The sequence below is a fragment of the Manacus candei genome, unplaced genomic scaffold, assembly GCF_025592945.1.
Source record: "Manacus candei isolate 608988 ecotype Guabito, Panama unplaced genomic scaffold, ASM2559294v1 h1tg000072l, whole genome shotgun sequence".
Classification (NCBI taxonomy): Eukaryota; Metazoa; Chordata; class Aves; order Passeriformes; family Pipridae; genus Manacus; species Manacus candei.
In genome coordinates this window covers 3,700,216-3,717,204 of record NW_026138120.1, presented here as the reverse complement: position 1 = coordinate 3,717,204, position 16,989 = coordinate 3,700,216, and the positions used below count along the sequence as shown (strand labels likewise).

The 16,989-nt window shown below is 42.1% G+C and overlaps 1 protein-coding gene across 3 annotated transcripts in view; it reads left to right on the top strand.

Moving 5' to 3' along the window:
* Nucleotides 1–3,520: 3,520 nt before the first annotated feature.
* The window catches only part of PLCL2 (phospholipase C like 2), a 103,724-nt gene continuing 90,255 nt past the window's right edge, over nt 3,521–16,989 (top strand). For 2 of the 3 annotated variants that reach the window (XR_007907824.1, XM_051808259.1), the window contains exons 1-2: nt 8,570–8,663; nt 9,344–9,887. Coding sequence is in view for 2 of the 3 variants with exons in the window: in XM_051808259.1 (XP_051664219.1) it covers nt 9,573–9,887 (315 nt within the window). In the remaining variant the exon portion in view is untranslated. Of the gene's footprint in view, nt 3,577–8,569; nt 8,664–9,343; nt 9,888–16,989 lie in introns of those variants that run through there. The other variant, XM_051808261.1, reaches the window with a different exon arrangement.

The following is a 16,989-nucleotide window of genomic DNA, read 5'->3' as shown; positions in this document are numbered from 1 at the left end:
GAATTTTTTTGCTAATTTTATGTTAAAATACTGTACTTAAAGAAGATTGAGATGATTTTCCTTTCATTGACACCATCACTCTTTGCACCTGTACAGAATCATTTATGAAAAATGGCTGGTTTTATTATAGTACCTCTTACTTGAGACTTCAAATCAGATTAAAGTGTATAAGGTGCCTTAAAATAATTAAAACAAATGAAAAATAAAGAGATGCAGAGTGGTAGAAATCAGGGTAACCAGTGGATGTATGCTGGTGAATATTTTTGGCACACATAGTGCTTCAGTTCTTCACTGATCTTTTTCCTAAATTCCTTCTAGCTACACATATATGCACCAGAAGACATTTTTCTAGGGAAGGACGTTCTGAAGAAAGATGATCCAGTGCTCAGAAATTTTGGAGATCCCGGTTCCTAAATTACCCAGAGAACGTCTATGTGGTCTTCTGCAAGTAGATGCAAGATCACACTGTTTGTATTCCAAGCAGGATGGCTAAGTGCCAGTTCAGAACTGGACAATGCCATATATTTATACATTGTCAACAGCAATGAGCCTTGATCTTGACTGGGGCCTTTAGTCTTCTCTGTAATGCAGATACAAATATAATTAGTTTAAACAATATTAAAATCAGTAATCTGATCTTATTTTTCATAGGTATGGAAATAAATGTTCTGTTTCTTGCTTAGGAAGAACTTAGGAACTTAAGGGGAAAAAAGAGAGAATTTTAAATGCAGCAACCCTTCCCCCCCAAAGTAACCCTTTTCCCCAGAAAGTGACTTTAAGTATTGAAATTACTAATGTCAAATAGCCAAGAATGCATTTAGGTCTCAGCTGCTTCTGCTGGACAAAATACATATGGAACATATCAATGGTGGTAATGCAGTCTGAAAGAGAAAATCTCTTCTGTAGCCTGTGTCTGTTACTTCCTCATTGTATGTGAATGTGAGGAGCTCTTGCATTCATAATCATTCCATGTGATTGGTCTTGTTTCCTTCTTCCCCTGTACAGTCATACCCCTTGACAACTAAGTCAAGTTCTTTGAATGTTATTGTAATATTATATTTCAAAACATTCTTTGCAATAATATATTTTTTCTTCCATCTGATCAATCTTGTTTAATTTCCTTCTGTCCTCTTCTGTCTTCAAATCTGTTTTCCAATTCCAGTGACTAACTGTTCTTATTCTCTTTCTCCTACCATTGCTTTCCATTTACCAATGCCTTGGCTTTATGCCCCTCTCAAATTTTCACTTGCCCTTTCCTTCACTGTTCACTCTTTTATTTTTCCCTGTGACTATATTAGTGCTATGGAATATGATGACAGTAATCCTGAAACTTGTTATAAGTAAATGTTAAGAGGTTTTACCATTATGTGCTTTTGTCCTTCTCTGCTGTCCCTTTTCATTAATTTTCTTCATTCATGCTCTTTCCTTATTTACTATTTTCCTAACTTTTCTGGAGTTTCTTCTGTCCTTTGTCAGTGACTTAGAAATGCTCAGAGGATTGAACTTCGTTGTAGATTCTTATCTTAGATGGAGGAGGAAGAAGCAATTTGTACAGTGATTGCAAGAATATAGATCCCTACAGAGAGAAGAAGCTGGATGGGAGAAGGAAGGATGGAAGAATTTTTTCTGAACTAAGAGGAGTAAGAGGAGTGCTAGCTGGAACAACTTTGTTTTCACAGCCTCCTGATACATGCAGGCAAATAGGTGAGAGAATTAGAAAGTCTTCAAGTACTGTTTAGTTTTACTGGTGTCCCACTAGAGATTCTCCCTCCTGGTGACTCTTCCTCCAGGAGTATGTTGCCATAGCAAAGAACAGAAGTGGGGAATTTCCTTCTGGTTTTTGGCAGTAGAAAAAATGCTGCTTTCCCCTTACTTCAGCTGCTGTTTACTCAGAAAATGAAGTTGCTGGATATTAACACAGAGATTTTTATATATTTTAGAATTTTTTCAGTTATCTGAAATATAGGATAAGTTACATTAGTGGTCAGGATCCTGATTTTCATATATAGTTTATACAAAATATAAATGTTTCAGAGAAATTAAGAAGACTGTTATCTGCATATTGCACTCCTGTCAGTTTGTGGTAATGGTACAGTGGATGTTTAGTTAAGATCGTCTGGCCAGATGTTTCAACCATAAAGCTATTTCTAGTAAAAAAGTTTTGAATATGCATGTGAAAGCATCTACAAAGAGTGCAGGTTATTAGCATTCTTAGAGCTAAAAATAAAGAACATAAATATGACTGTTGACTTATGCTTCAAAAGTTGGAAGAGTGGATAAAAAATTAAATGGTGGAATTTACTTCTGTTAATACCCTTGCTGGTTAGTGCAACACACCAAACCTACCATCCCTATGGGACAGGAACTGATATTTATTGCTAATGTGAGCAATACGAAAATTAATGGGATTAAGGAACTGCATTACAAGCTTTAGTACAGGATACAATGTCACTGTGTTTCCTTGCAGTCTACCTGTCTTCATGTCAAACAGCATGAAAAACTATGTTCCCCATTTGTTACCAAAACTTTTTAAAATCTGTTTCAAATAATTTTGTGATTTTTTTTTTCCATTTACCAAAGCAAATGAGTATTTTTCTCTGTGATTTTTCTCAAATGACTGAAAGAAATGCATTTATGTCTTGGAGTATGTGAGCTTAATCAACTCCTCTCTCTCTACCTCTATTGTGGGCATATACTAAGAATAACAAATGATTTCTTGTAATTCAGAAAAGTCGCCAGGCTAAAATGAATAATGTGAATTTTAACTGCTATGCAATAAAAGAACTTAATTCATCTTTTATATGTATATATTCCTCTTTCTGCGGTATTCTGTTGTAAGCTTTCTAACAAGACAAACTGACACCAGCCTACAGTTAACCATTTATCAGCAGAAGTGAGTATGTATTAACTCTCCTATTAAGTCCTCAAAAGTGAAGACATACCACACTGCAACTCCTACTAAGCACATGTAGACCCAGTGTTTACCTTCATGGACATGATAAAATGAAGACAATTTTAGTAGGAACTCAGTCTGTAAAAAAAAAAATCAACCTATTTTATTTATTTACCCATCTATAATGTAGAAGATGTAGTTTTTCTCAAAGGACTGAAAGTGTTTAATACTCTGCTATGATGAGAATTTGCAAAGCATATAATGCTGAAATTACAAACTAAAAGCTTTGTGGTTTTTCTATGTGCACATTTAATGAAGGCTTTTGATCACTATTAACACTTTGGTTAGTTTGCAAAAGTTTAGGTTTGAAGAAGTGATAAAAACTCATTGTGGATTATTTTATTTGCATGCTCCTGTAATAATAGTCAGATACTTCAAATTACAAAAATAGATGACTTATTAAATGCCTTATGTCCCACAAGTCAAATGGCTCTGTATATACCCAGTGCTTACTAACAAATGGTACGAAGGGACAAAATGAAATCCAATCCTTTGCAGAATTCTGGCTCTCAGCCTGTTTTTGTAACTTTGTAACTTCTCCTTAGAGGGCAGAGTACAACCCTAGGAGATGGTAAACACTGTATGCTCTTTTTAATGATGCATCAGAAACACTTCAAGAACAGGTTTGTTGCAATCTCTCTGGTAAAACATGTGCCTCAGCTGAAATGTGCATGATGCAAAGCTTTTCCACTATGTCTGCCTTGCCTAGTAGAAGAAAATGCAAATTTTGCTCCATGGAAACCTTATACAATATAACCTCGATTAGTATTGCTACAAAATATCAGCCTTTTTAAGAGTGGTAAACTAACAGCATGCTATTAGTTTCTAATTAGCTCTAATTTCCAGTTAAGGTAACCCCAGGATCCCCAAAAGAGTTACTCAAAATTAGTGCCTAGGTCAAGACTTTTGAAAAAGACTTAATTCCTAGTTTGCAAACTGAGGCCATAAGGGAGATCTCTGATTTCCTGAAAGTCCTTCCTGTCCACCCTTTAACTTTCCCTTAAAGTGTCCTCTCTTAAAAAGGGCAGGGAGGGAATTCTGTCCTTCAGTTTTTAAAAATCTTGACCTTTTTTAAACATATAAACAAAGACTTGCATTTTCATAGCAACATGATTCAAAGCTACATTGCAACCAATTAACCACCACAGCATGATAGTCCTAATAACAGACAGTTTAGAGAAGAACTTTTGATTTAGAAAAACACTCCTTCCGGATTCAATTGTCTGCAGTGGAAGAGTAGATTTACTGTTAAGCTCTTGTTAATTCTCAGCCATCACATCTAATAGGCTGGTAGCCAAATTAATTGGCATTAGAGATAGGATAGAGAATAAACATTCTTTAAGTTGCATTTAATAGGCTAAAATGTGCTTCATTTAAAAAAAAATCATCCTACTTAGAATCATAGAATATCCTGAGTTGGAAGGGGCCAACAAGGAACATCAAAGTCCAACTCCTGACTTACTCCGATACTTACCGCTAGTATAATGAACTTTCAGAAATTATAAACAAAATTACTTTCAAGTACACAGTGTTAATAAATGCTCGTGGTAAACAAATCTGTCAATTTAGCCTATATTTGCCTACCTATTTTTGCTATCTTTAGTGCACATCCATACATATGCCCTTACTTGTACTGTCTGCTCTTTTTAGGTGCATACCACACACCTGCACTTTACAGATGTTGTAGAAAATAATGCATTATTTATAGCTAAACTTTGCTTTGGATTAATTATGAATCAGATTGCGACTGATAAGTAATGGGACTGCTTAAATGTGTATACTTAATTATAAACAAGTATAATAAACAAGTATGTGCTAGACTGTGACCTGAACAATCAAGTCAAGCAATTGAAATTATCGCCGGAATTGTAGAGATACTTACAATAATGAAAAGAAATATTCCAAGCAGAGATGTCAGAAAAGCAACACTCAAACAAGATAATTGCTAATTAAAGTTTTTCATGTTTGGAATAAAAAGTATTCTGTATATTAGTAATAATCTAATATTTGGCTTATTTAAACACCGGTCATTTAGTCACTAGTTTGGGGTTTTAACATAGCCTGTTTCTTAGCATGTTTCTACTGCCACACTATTTGAGTTAGAAAAGTTCAGTGGGTAATATTAGCTTAGCTGTGGAACTCTGATATTTAATAGGATTTTATGTAAATAGCTAATATGTGCGCATGACAGCGAGTTCTCACAGTTAAATATTGTCACAGAAGTGTCTTTTGATTCCATTATAATCCTTATTTCATTTAACAATTAAACAAATAGAGCCTGCTGAGGCCACTATTGAATAATGATAACAAAAAAGTTTCCTCACCCTATGATCTTCAAAAAGTTGTGGCAAAGAAAGTATATGGTTTACATTGGTATTACATGAACTGCTCTGGAAACCTGGGCTCACAGGTCTCTACAGAGTAGCTCAGTCTCGATGGCCATTTCTGGGATTTGGTTTATCAGAAATGCTCTGTTTTGTATATAAAAATATTTTTCAACTTAATGCATTCAAAATGCATCTGAACACTCTGCTAAGGTAAGGAAGTTCTGTAAAACAGTATGGGGCAATAATAAAACTCAGTGAATGGTCATCAGAAGAAATCTCAAATTTGAAGAATTAATTATTTGCTACCTTCATTTTTCTGGTGAACTTTTCTAGTTTAGTGTCTGACACAATGTTTTTATCAGTAATTAAATTTCAGTATTTAGAATAAGCATAGTGTTGGTACTATTATATTGATTTGCAGGCATGTGTCCTTAAGATTAGATTCAGAAGTTTTACTCATTCCTTTGTATTGAATCATCACCTTTACAGTCAAAAGTCTGGCAATGTCTGCAGGTCTTGATATCATTCATTACAGAACTGCCAAGGCTAAAGTTAAATGATTTCTTTTTCAGTGGTGTTATCTTGTTTTTATACAGGTTGGACAGATAAGCAGAGTTGAAAAGGGAGGGTTTTTTTCATCTTTTTTTTTCTGAGACAGAACAGATAAAATTTTGCTAAAGGCCTTAAAACTGGTGTTCTAGTATATGCATCTTAAGTAGCAAAATGACAGAAGCACACATCTTCCTCACCAGTTTACTGGCAACACTGTGACAAATGATTCTAATAACATTTTGTACCTGTTGCATATAAATCTCATGCTCCAGAAGAAACAGTGATGATCCTAATGACAAAGTGTCTCCTGTAGGGATGGTTTGTGATGTCCACATATGCAGATACAATACTGAGCGTTCCTTCAATATTTAAGGCTGACTATTCCTACTTAAATGAAAGGCAAGATGTTCACGCAAAAGATGTTCAGATAAAGGCAAATGGTAAAATCACTGTATTTCCAGCTAATGGAAAACACAGACTTTGGCTCTTTCAGATCTTAAGTTTAATATTAATGTCCCTCAGTGTTTACTGCCTAAATCCTGCAAATGTCTAGGTTTTCATTTAACCTTAAGCCTTGTTAATAGTTTGATTAAAATTGGGACCATATATGAGTGATGTAGCAGTGTTAGGTTCTGAATTTCGTTTACCCACTACAAATGATACTGAATAAGTAATATCCTCCAAATAGCTTCATACTTTCTTCCAACCTGGATCATAATTTATGGTCCTTTTTCACTGCAGTAACAAACACCATTGTCCAGAATATTGTCTGTGAGTCAAGGACCAGAGATTAACAGTTTATTATATGTGATTATTATGCACCTGAAGCAGATTTATTTTGCAGGAGTGGTGTGGCATTTCCATGACACAAACCTGAGTGGCTTCTTGTATCTTAGTTCCTAGACCTCTCACCTCAATGGTGAGTTGTTTGGTCCTTTCCTTGCTTCCAAGATGACTATTTAACAACACCCATGAGCAGATTACTGCTAAACTGCAGTGGCATTCCCAGTTGTGCTCCATCTTCTTTCTGGCCCAGTGTCTCTTGGTTTCCTTTCTATAGCATGGCACATCTTCCCGAGGAAAACACTCACACCAGAACCAGTCTATAAATTGGCAGCTTTTTAAATGGCAGTGGGGACACAGATGTGAACCCCTTCAGGAAGAGGACATTGAAATAAGGGCTCTCATGCTCCAAGTGATCTAATCAGTAAACACAAACAAAAGACATCATCCTTGTGGCTCTCAGTGTTTTGGAGGAGTGAGCTGTCTCTTTGTGTTCCGAAGGAGAAGATGGAGGTGCCTCCCCTTTGGAGACAGCTCAAGGCAGTGGGCCACCAAGGTATGGTGACACTGCTCTTCAGTCCATGGTAAAGCCCTGGAGCCAGGGAACAGGACTGAAAATGTACCCTTTACTCCAGTGTTTCCACCATGATACTCTGCACCAGCACACTGCCTTATTTTGGGTATCTAGGTGTCTGACCTCTGGCACCAAGGCTTCAGACACAGCGATTTTCAGAGGACAAATGGGGGAACCTAAAAGAAAAGTGTAGTGCTTCCGTTCAACTATAATTTGAGTCGAGCTCCTGCATTAAGCACTTCAGTCAAATGCTGAAGGTCAGATGGCGTGGGCTATCTTAGGTGTCTCTTTGCTCAGAGTGACTCTTTGCACTCCTATTTATGTGGGCTGTCTTAGGTGTCTCTTTGCTCAGTGTGACTCTTTGCACTCCTATTTATGTGATTCTCAATTTTGCCTGTGCTCTCCATGTCTCCCTGACTGACTCAACTTCTGAATTTCAAGCAGAGGGCCAAGTGCCTCAACAGAGGCATTTCATTTCCCTTTATTCGACTTAATCGTGAAATATTAAGTTCTTGCAGTATGCAGCCATGTCAAGAGGTAAAAATAAACATGTAGCGCTCTGAATTATTCCTCGTACACCAAGTTCCTCCTGTTTGTCTCACAGCAAACCTAAACGAGTGTAAGGGGTATATGAGGGCTCTCCAGCCGTGCTTGCTGTGTTGTGGACACAGGGTAACTCAAGTTACAGGTTCCGTTAAGCTTTTAATATTCCAGCATTCCATCACCTTCGTTCCTTTATTAATTAACGGCACTAATTGGGCTCTCATCGGGCTGTGAGCTGCCGGCAGGGCGCGGGAACGCTCATTGGGCCGCCGCCCCCCGCCCTTCCTGCGCGCCCCGGCGGCCGCGGCCCCTCGGGTGGGCAGGGCGGGTGAAGGGGTGGAAGGAGTCTTCGCCCGGGCCGGAGAGGAGCGCGGAGCGGAGGATGCGCCGGGCGCGGGGAGCCGGAGAGCGGGCTCTTTTGTGTCAGCCCGGAGCCCGGGCAGCAGGCGCGGGACGGGAGCGTGCAGAGGAATCCAGCGGTGAGCGCGGGGCGCGGGAAGGGGCGGGCGCGGGTCCTGCCCTCCGGCGGAGCGCCCCCGAGCTGCCGCAGGGGGTGCTGGCGGCGGGGCCGCCCAATCCGCGCGGGGCCGGCCCCTGTGACTGGCGGCGCCGGGGAGGGGGGCGAGCCTGGATCGCTCGCTCTGCCTTCCCCGGAGAGTTTCCTCGCGGGGGCGGTCGGGACTGCTTCTCCCCTGGGCTCTGCCGGCGTTTTCCCGCTGTTGCCGAGCATTGGGCCGGGGAAGGCGGCGGCGGCGGCAGCAGCGGCAGCAGCGGCAGCAGCAGAAGCAGAGGGCGAGGGAAGCAGCCACATGAATCAGTTTCTCTCTGTATCCGGCTCCGGGCAGAGGCGGCGACCATAGCGGGGAGGAGGGAAGAGGGGGAAAAGCGGCTACTGCAGCGGCGGCAGCCGGGGGCTCCCCTCGCCGCCGAGGTGGGTAGCGGGGCCGCAGCGTGCGGGAGGGGGGCGGTGCGGTGCGGTGCGGGGTCCGGAGGTGTCTCTGCCCCGGCCGGCTGTCGCCGCTGTGGGGCGGCTGGATGTCGGCGGGCAGCGGGAGGGAGGGCACAAAAGTTGCTGAGGGCGACTGGGGGCTGCCCCGCGGGGCCGCGGCGGCGCTGCTCGCGTTCCGCCGCTTCTTACCGTCGCCCGGGGTCGAAGAGAGGCTGCGACGGATCGTCCCCGCCGTGGGTGGGACGGGCTTCCCCCCGGGCCGGGGCCGGAGGGTTTGGGGCGTGTTGCTCTGCAAGTTCTCTTTTCGCTCCCGCTTCAGGGATTGTGGGTGTCGCTGTGTCAGGGTGAGAAAATACCGCCATCAACGCCTCTCGCTTTCCGCGGCTGAGCAGCCCCAACGGCGTAGTTCCTCCGGTCCCCTCCAGCCTCCCCCGCCCCGCGGGGGCCGGGCCGGGCCGGCCCCTCTCCCCGCGGCGGGGCTGCGCTCGCTGCCCGCCCGGTGCCCCCGCGGCGGGTCGCGCCTTTGCCCCGCGGGACCCCGCGCAGCCCCTCTCCTCCCACGCGCGCTCGCGGGTGCGCGCAGGGCAGCGCGCCGCGGTGCGACGCTCCCCCGCCTCGTGCGAGGGCAGCCTGTCACGTTTCGTCTCCTCTTCCCTCCCCAGGTGCTGCGGGACTGGTGCTCGCCGAGCCGCCACCGACACATTTCGTCCGTCCCCCCTCCCCTCCTGGAGCTGCGCGGCCTCGGCTGCCAAATGCGCGGAGGGGAGAGACTTTGGCTCAAAATCCCCCGATCGTAAATAGAGAGAAAGCGGAAGGAGAGCCACCGCCGAGCGGCCGCGGGAGGAGGGGAGGGGGGCAGCGGCGGTGCTTCTGCCGTAGCCAGGGAGGCTGATGGCGGAGTTTGGCAGCGGTGGCGGCACCGGCGGCGGGGGGCTGCCCTCCTCCCCGGGGCCGCTTCAAGGGAAGGTGGCCTTCAAGGCAGGAGATGGGGAAGGAGGAGGAGGCGGCGGCGGCGGTGGGAGATCCCGCTTTGACAGTGCGGGCAGCCGGGTCTCCAACGGGGACTGTGCACAGCCGGGAGCCGGCGAGGAGCCGGGATCAGCTCCTCCTGCAAGCCCGGAGAGCAGCAGCAAAGAGAAAGGATTTTCCACCAGTCAACAACGAGAAGGCAAACCCGGCATCCCCCGGAGGAGCAGCATAATTAAGGTAAGAGCTCTTGCTTCTCCCCATCGGGGTCTTGGGTCTTTCTCTGTGACAGGGGCAAGGAGATGCAGGCGATAGATTTAGCTCACAGAGCCTTGGCTCTAGATGAAAGGACAGGCGGCTTTTTTCTTTCTCTTCTTTTCCTCTCCCCCTGTGGTGAGGAGACTTGATTTTTCCTTTGTCAGAAGTGGACAACAGTGAGAGGACGGCTTTGTATACATCCATGCCTGGGGTGGAGGACATCGTGCTTTGAGATTTATTAAAGCAGAAGGCTCTAACTCCTCTTAGAAAAGGCGAGAGAAACTAGCTGGCTTGTGATAAGACAACATGGGCACCAGCCTGGCAGGGAAAGATGTGAATTGCACAGTATGCTTGTTATTTGGGATGCACCTGTGCAGAGCAATTTTGTGGCTCCATTGGCTTGTGTGTGTGACAGGCACACAGCAGGTGATGAGAGATTCGGGATCTCATTGGGCTGGGGGTGGGAGAAGGTAGAATAGGGAACATTCTTCTTGTTAAAAGTGACAGCTCGTTTAGCAATAGGCTGTGTTGTACTTCACCTATAGAAACATCTTTATTTATACTTAGCTCTCCATATTCTGAATGCTAGTGTTTCAGTTTGAAAAGTAGGGGGAGCATCAATGGTAGAATGTAGCTTAGGCAAAAAAGGAATGGGATTGGGTTTTTTTAATACAGTTATTTTTACAAGTGAAGTTATTCTCTTTCCTTGCATCTACGGTTCCTGAAAGATGTTTTGGGTCGCCTTTCCCAACTCCAGTGAAAAGGTTGAGAGAACATAGAGAAATTGCTCCATTGGTATAATAGCTGTACTAGCTGTAAAATGAAGCACAATTTCAAGTACTTAAGATCCGAGTTTAACCAAGATCAGCTAGACCTACATTAAGCTAGATCTTTTCTTAGATATTTATATACTTCCAAAATCAGCTGTGGTGGGCTGACCTTGGCTGGATGCCAGACACACACCAAAGCCGCTCTATCACTCCCCCCTCAGCTGGACAGGGGAGAGAAGATGGAGAAGAGATAGAATGAAAGGCTTGTGGGTTGAGATAAGGACTAGTAGAGATCCCTCAGCAATATACTTGACGTGGGGCAATTAATGTATTACCAGTCAAATCAGAGTAGGATGAGAAATAAAACCAAATTTTAAAAACACCCCCCTTTCACCCTGCCACTCTCCAGCAGTGCAGGGGGACAGGCGATGGGGGTTGGGTCAGTTGTTTCAGCTTCTCCTTCCTCCTCAGGGGGAGGACTCCTCACACTCTTCCCCTGCTGCATTGTGGGGTTCCTCCCATGGGAGGCAGTCCTCCACGAATTTCTCCAATGTGAGTTTTTCCCACAGGGTGCAGCTCTTCATGAACTGCTCCTGTGTGGTTCCCCCACAGGGTCACAAGTCTTGCCAGCACACCTTGTCTGGTGTGGGCTCCTCATTTTCCATGGGTCCACAGGTCCTACCAGGAACCTGCTCCAGTGTGGGATTCCCACAGGGTCACAGCCTTCTTCTGGCATCTGCCTACTCTGTCATGAGGTCCTCCACGGGCTGCAGGCAGATATTTGCTCCACTGTGAATCTCCATGGGCTGCAGGCTACCTGTTTCACTGTTGTCTTTACCATGGGCTGCAGGGGAATTGCTGCTGTGGCACCTGGAGCACCTTCTCCTGCTCCTTCTTCACTGACCTTGGTGTCTGCAGAGTTGTTTCTCTTGTATATTGTCCCTTCTCTCTCTGACTGCTATTGCTTCCTCCCCCCCTTCCTAAATCTGTTATCCCAGGGCACTACCACGGTCACTAATGGGGCCAGCCTTGGTCAGCCTGGAGCTGACTGGCATTGGCTTTGTCGGTCACGGGGGAAGACTCTAGCAGCTTCTCACAGAAGCCCCCCACATAGCCTCCCTGCTACCAAAATCTTGTCATTGAAACCCAAGACATTCCACCTCTTGCCTCTGTGAATTACGTATTTAAGGATTGTCATTAAAATCCATATTCATCACACAGTCTTCACAAACTTCAGTCACATCAACAAAAAAAGAATTCCCCCCACCAAAATCAAAACAACACCATCACAACACCAAACAAAAGGGGACAGTTTGCACACACAATCCACCCCTTGTCTCTTCACCACAGTTAGAACAGAAATTTCACACAGTCTGTGTTTTACTTGTTACCTCTGTTGTTCTGATGATTGGATGATAGAAAAGCGTGTGGGATTTCAAGACTAGTAGTGTATGGAAAGTTGTGTTACCGTCTCCTGAACCTTGCTGTAAAAACGAAGGGGAGGCAAGGGCAGTGAGCAGTGGAACACAGTTGACAGCCTGCACCCACCCTTCCTGTTTGAGCAGTGATGCTGGGCGTGTACGTGTGGTGTGTATGTGTGTGTGTTAAAGAAATTACAACAATGGACAAGGGGCAGCCGAGCTTGGTTTTGGAATGACTTAATATTTGCTGGATTTGCCAGTGATTTTTTTTACAGGTCTGATACTTATTAACACTGTTTTGTTTCCTCTGTGGTAGCCCAAGAAAGACAGTAGTGTTGTTTGCAGTGTATGTCATGCCACTGTACTACTTTGTAGTGTGTGATTTAATTATACAGCAACCTTCTGCCTCTCTGGGGACCAGGCAAGGTCGCAGAGCCTAGGGATTCATGATATACTAAAATCAAGAAGCATGAGATAAGGAAATAGGTTTTGAATTGCATTTCATGGATACCCGAATCAAGGTTCTTAGTTTCTACAGAAACGGTAGTGCTTTGGAATAAAAAATTGTTCAACTTTTTGCTGTTATTACCAATGAATACCGTTTTGCAGATGTGAACAGTAATCTGTTTAGCAGCCAAGAACCGATTACTAAAACTTTGTGTTATCACTTGAATAATTATCACGAGTGGAAAAATGTGACAACATTACATTTAAAGTTGTGTGGTCCATATTTATTTCAGATCTGACTGTTAATACCTCTGGGAAAAATCACTTTTCTTCATATATTCTGAATATTATTCTACCTGCTTAGTTCAGCAGTTCACAGGTGGTTTGAATCCGATTGTGCTGATGTCTGGTTTTCTTTATGAAACCTTTTGGAACATCTGGCACAGGTAGTAAACCTTAAGATGCTTCTTGCCTGCTCTTACAGTCTGTAAACAGAGAGGAAAAAGAAAAATGTCATATATTTTTGAAAAATGTTTTAATAATTTATATCAGGAATGTAAAACTGCTCTTAAAGAAGATACGGAGTAAGCTCAGGAAACAGGTCTGTTCCATGCAGGTGTAGATTTCATCATTCATGCAAAACGTGACATTGTTAGTTGATCCGTAAAATGCACCTTTATGGAAAATCTAATACTTTAAATGTTGTGTCTGCTGATTACTGTGTAGGCTTTTGAGTCGCAAACAAAAAAATTGATATTTGAATAAAGTTCCAGTTCAGATTAAATTCTTATAGAACTACATGTTTGTGCATGAAAATCAGGAGCAGAGATATGTATTTTATTTTGGTTTCTGTCTGTGCTTCCATTGGTTGTCTATTTTCATAACTCTGAGAAGAGCAGTTGCTGCCTTTTTTCCCTTTCCGTTCTTACTTGCAGTCTCTGTTCTGTCTCTTTTTCTGGTAGCTCTATATTTTTTTTCTGTCTATTTTTATTAATTTTGTGTGCCTTCATCAATTTGTCTTTTTCTTGTTTGGTACAAGATGATATATGAGTATGAAGTGTCACCTAGGATGATGAGAGCTGGTAGGATTACTGTTACTGGAAAAAACTAATACAATCTTCATACATAGTAGTTTCCTTGGCCTTTCACTAATATATAAACTGTGTTTAGACTGAAAGGATTAAAGATTGTACTCTTCATTTCTAGTAATTTTTATGGAATAACCTATTTCATTGCTTGCCTTTGAACCAAATCTGAGGGCTAGGACCTACATACCTGTGTTTATACTTTTTCCCTTTCTATTTCTTACTCTCTGTATTTATGAGATTCTGATTTTTCAGGAGGTGGTAGTGATGATATGTTGTGCGTTCATGGGAGTTAGGCTCTCAGCTTTCTGATTTGTGAAGTAATTTATGTGCTACTTATTTGAATGTAGTGGGTTTTGTGGTCAGTGTTTTGTTTTTCCCTAGTGTTTTCCTTGGTGCAACTAGCTATGGATTCCTATTATGCAATTTCCTATAATACTCTGTAAAATGAATTTACAACTTGCAGTTCAAAGTGGATTTAAGCATCTTGTGAACTTTTCTTAGCTGTTCTGACAGTTGGCAGTGAGCTTGCTTTATTTTTGTGTGAGGTTCCTCCATGCCTCTCTTCAGGAGACTTTGAGGTGGTAGGCATTTGAGAATCTTTAAGGCAGCAAATAACTTGTGGTGTATGGGTATGTTTCCTCAGAGCTGCTTGCTTCCAGGGGTGTCCAGTAAATGCTTACAGAACCTCTTGGTTTCTCAAAGCTATAACCCTAGACAGAGAGAGATCCAGGAGGACAGATACGTCTTTATTAGGAGACAGGTTGCAGTAATAAAATGAGAAGAGAGACACTTAGGAGAGACTGCAGTTATTTAGGAAGACAACACAGAGAAATATGTGGAGAAAGGTGGCTTTGGCATTCTGTGAGCGGGAATGTTTTTATCAACATGTGTGTGGAAGCAAAGTCCAGGGTGTTTGTTTTCGTATACCAATGCTGATCTCAGTGCCAATAAATTTCTTGGCTGATAACTTAAACAAATTTGTATCTCTCTTTTTTATTCTGGGTATAAAGTCAAGTTTTCATTTTGGAAAGTCATACTCCTAAATTTCAAAGTCTGTGAGAAGAGAGCAGCCAAATTTAGCAGATAGATCTTCAAGGGTTTAATTTTCATCAGAGCTTTGCTTTTAAAACTAAACGTGCTTATGTCTGTGTCTTTCTGTCACATACAGCATATACATCAAGATCTTTTTTTTCTTGTTGTAATGCCAGTCTATGTGACTATCTTGTTCAGTCTTCTGTGATCTTTAGTTCATACTGTATACCTGTTTGTATCAGGTGTACAAAATGTGAAATATGGAGAATGTTAGTCAGTGTTTTCTACCACTATGATTGTTTTAAAGGCTTTAACAGAAAGCCTTTTGTGTTCATGGCAAACTCTAAAGTAGCATTTTCAGTAGATTTAGGTTCTCTGCAGTCCTAAATTACCTTAGCCACAATGGCATGTTTGCAAGTCTTTTTGGAGGCCCAGGAATAGATCATACATATTTGGCTTTGGAAGTTTAAAGTATATGAAATTACCTGATTTTCAGTCATCTTTCATATTGCAAATATTGCTGCGGGGAGATTTTTTTAATGTATTTATATGTGCATGCATTTATACCCAAGTAACTTCTTACTTTGTCACACATTTGCAAGTAAGCTTGATTGAGCAGTCATACTCCCAAAGGTGCTAAGGCTCTTTAAGTTCAAAGAAAACAGCCACAGAGAAGAAAAAAGGAGAGAACTAACATGTATTTTGTTTCCTCATGCTCTTTCCCCTTGGAAACAGAATGCTACATTCTCATCTGAATTCCTAGTTAACAGAAGATCTGTGCTTGTGAATGTGCCAACAGTGAAAGGTATTTTGCCCAGAGCACATGTGCTAATTGACGCCAAAATTGATAGCACAAAAAAAAGCATATATTTAGGAAAGGAGGCTGTGATAGTTAAGCTGTCCCTACATCTGACCTTGGATGGCTATTCAACCAGACAGCCAAAGTAGGTTTTTCTGAGAGGCTCTTTCTGGATGTGTTTTTGTCTGTTTCTTAGTTTCCTCTTGTTGATTTGTTGTAGCTCTGTCTCATCTCTGTGGTTTGTCAGATAGTATGAGAGACCTGAATAGCTGACTGCAGCTCCATGAATCCTGGAGCTTTCTTTTAGAGGATGCTGTCTCTGTGATTTGTTGGACTCTTAGCTAGACTATAGAAGATGACCAACACCTATCTGTATTTGTATTCGTTCTCCTTTGTCCTCTACTACTGATTGTGTACTGGCTTCCTAATTTTTAAAAATATAATCTATATTTTAAAAGAATACTTGACACCAAAACAATCCTAAATTATATCTTCTGTGATACAAAAGCTGTAAACCTTAGGTATTTGCATAGAGTATCATGTATATACATTACACAGAGGTATCAGGCAGTTTACTACTTGTTAACAGTGACACTGAACTGAGATGTGTGATGGCCACTGAGTGGGTATGTTGTGCATTGCATTTGGTATATATTTTTATTTGCATTAGCAGTTTCTGGGGACTGCAGTAATCAGAGTTTTATTTGAATATATGTAGCACAAAAAAAATAAAAAGGTGCTTGTAGAAATGTATACATGTGGATACTTGCTTTATGCTAGTTCAGTATGTAATTTAGTTAGCTTATGTACTATAGCCCACGAAGATAAAGTATTTTTTCCAAAAGCTGACTTGGAGCAGGAGCTTAATTTAGATGAATTTAGCTTTTCTGACTTCTCTTCTGGAAGAGCTTATCTGTCTTTTTCTGTTGACTGAGTAAAGAGCTTGGCTGGTGTGAATTATAGCGACTCCTTCACCCCCTACTCCCACGAAACCTTAGACTATCCACAAAACACGTTCAGTCTGTTCAGTGGTGAAAAATTATTTAATGGCATTTAAAGTCATTATGAATACTTGATGAGTTTTTTACTTATGCCTGTTGTCAGGCGTGATCAAAGATACGACTATTAGTTTACCCTATTTTTGAACTAGGAATTAGAGCAGTGGTCTCCTGTTCATGGCTCACAAATAATACATTGCTCCCATGATTTGATTGCGTTCATGGAAAATTAAAAGAGATTTAAACATAGACTGACAGGACAAGTTAATTGTGTAGTTTCCCAGCCTTTGCTGGTCCATGGGTGATATTGCCATCAACTTTTGTATTGGTTGCATTGACTATTAGGAAAAACCCTTAAATGAAATTTGCTAGTTGTCAATCTTTAAGGGCCAAATTAAGTTGAAGTACATATTGTAATACTAGTACATGGATTCTAAATTGGTCTTTGCATTCTACATGGTCTTTGCATACCAATGTGGGATTGTGCTCAAAATTCAGAAATCTAAATATAAACAGACTAACAGGTAGA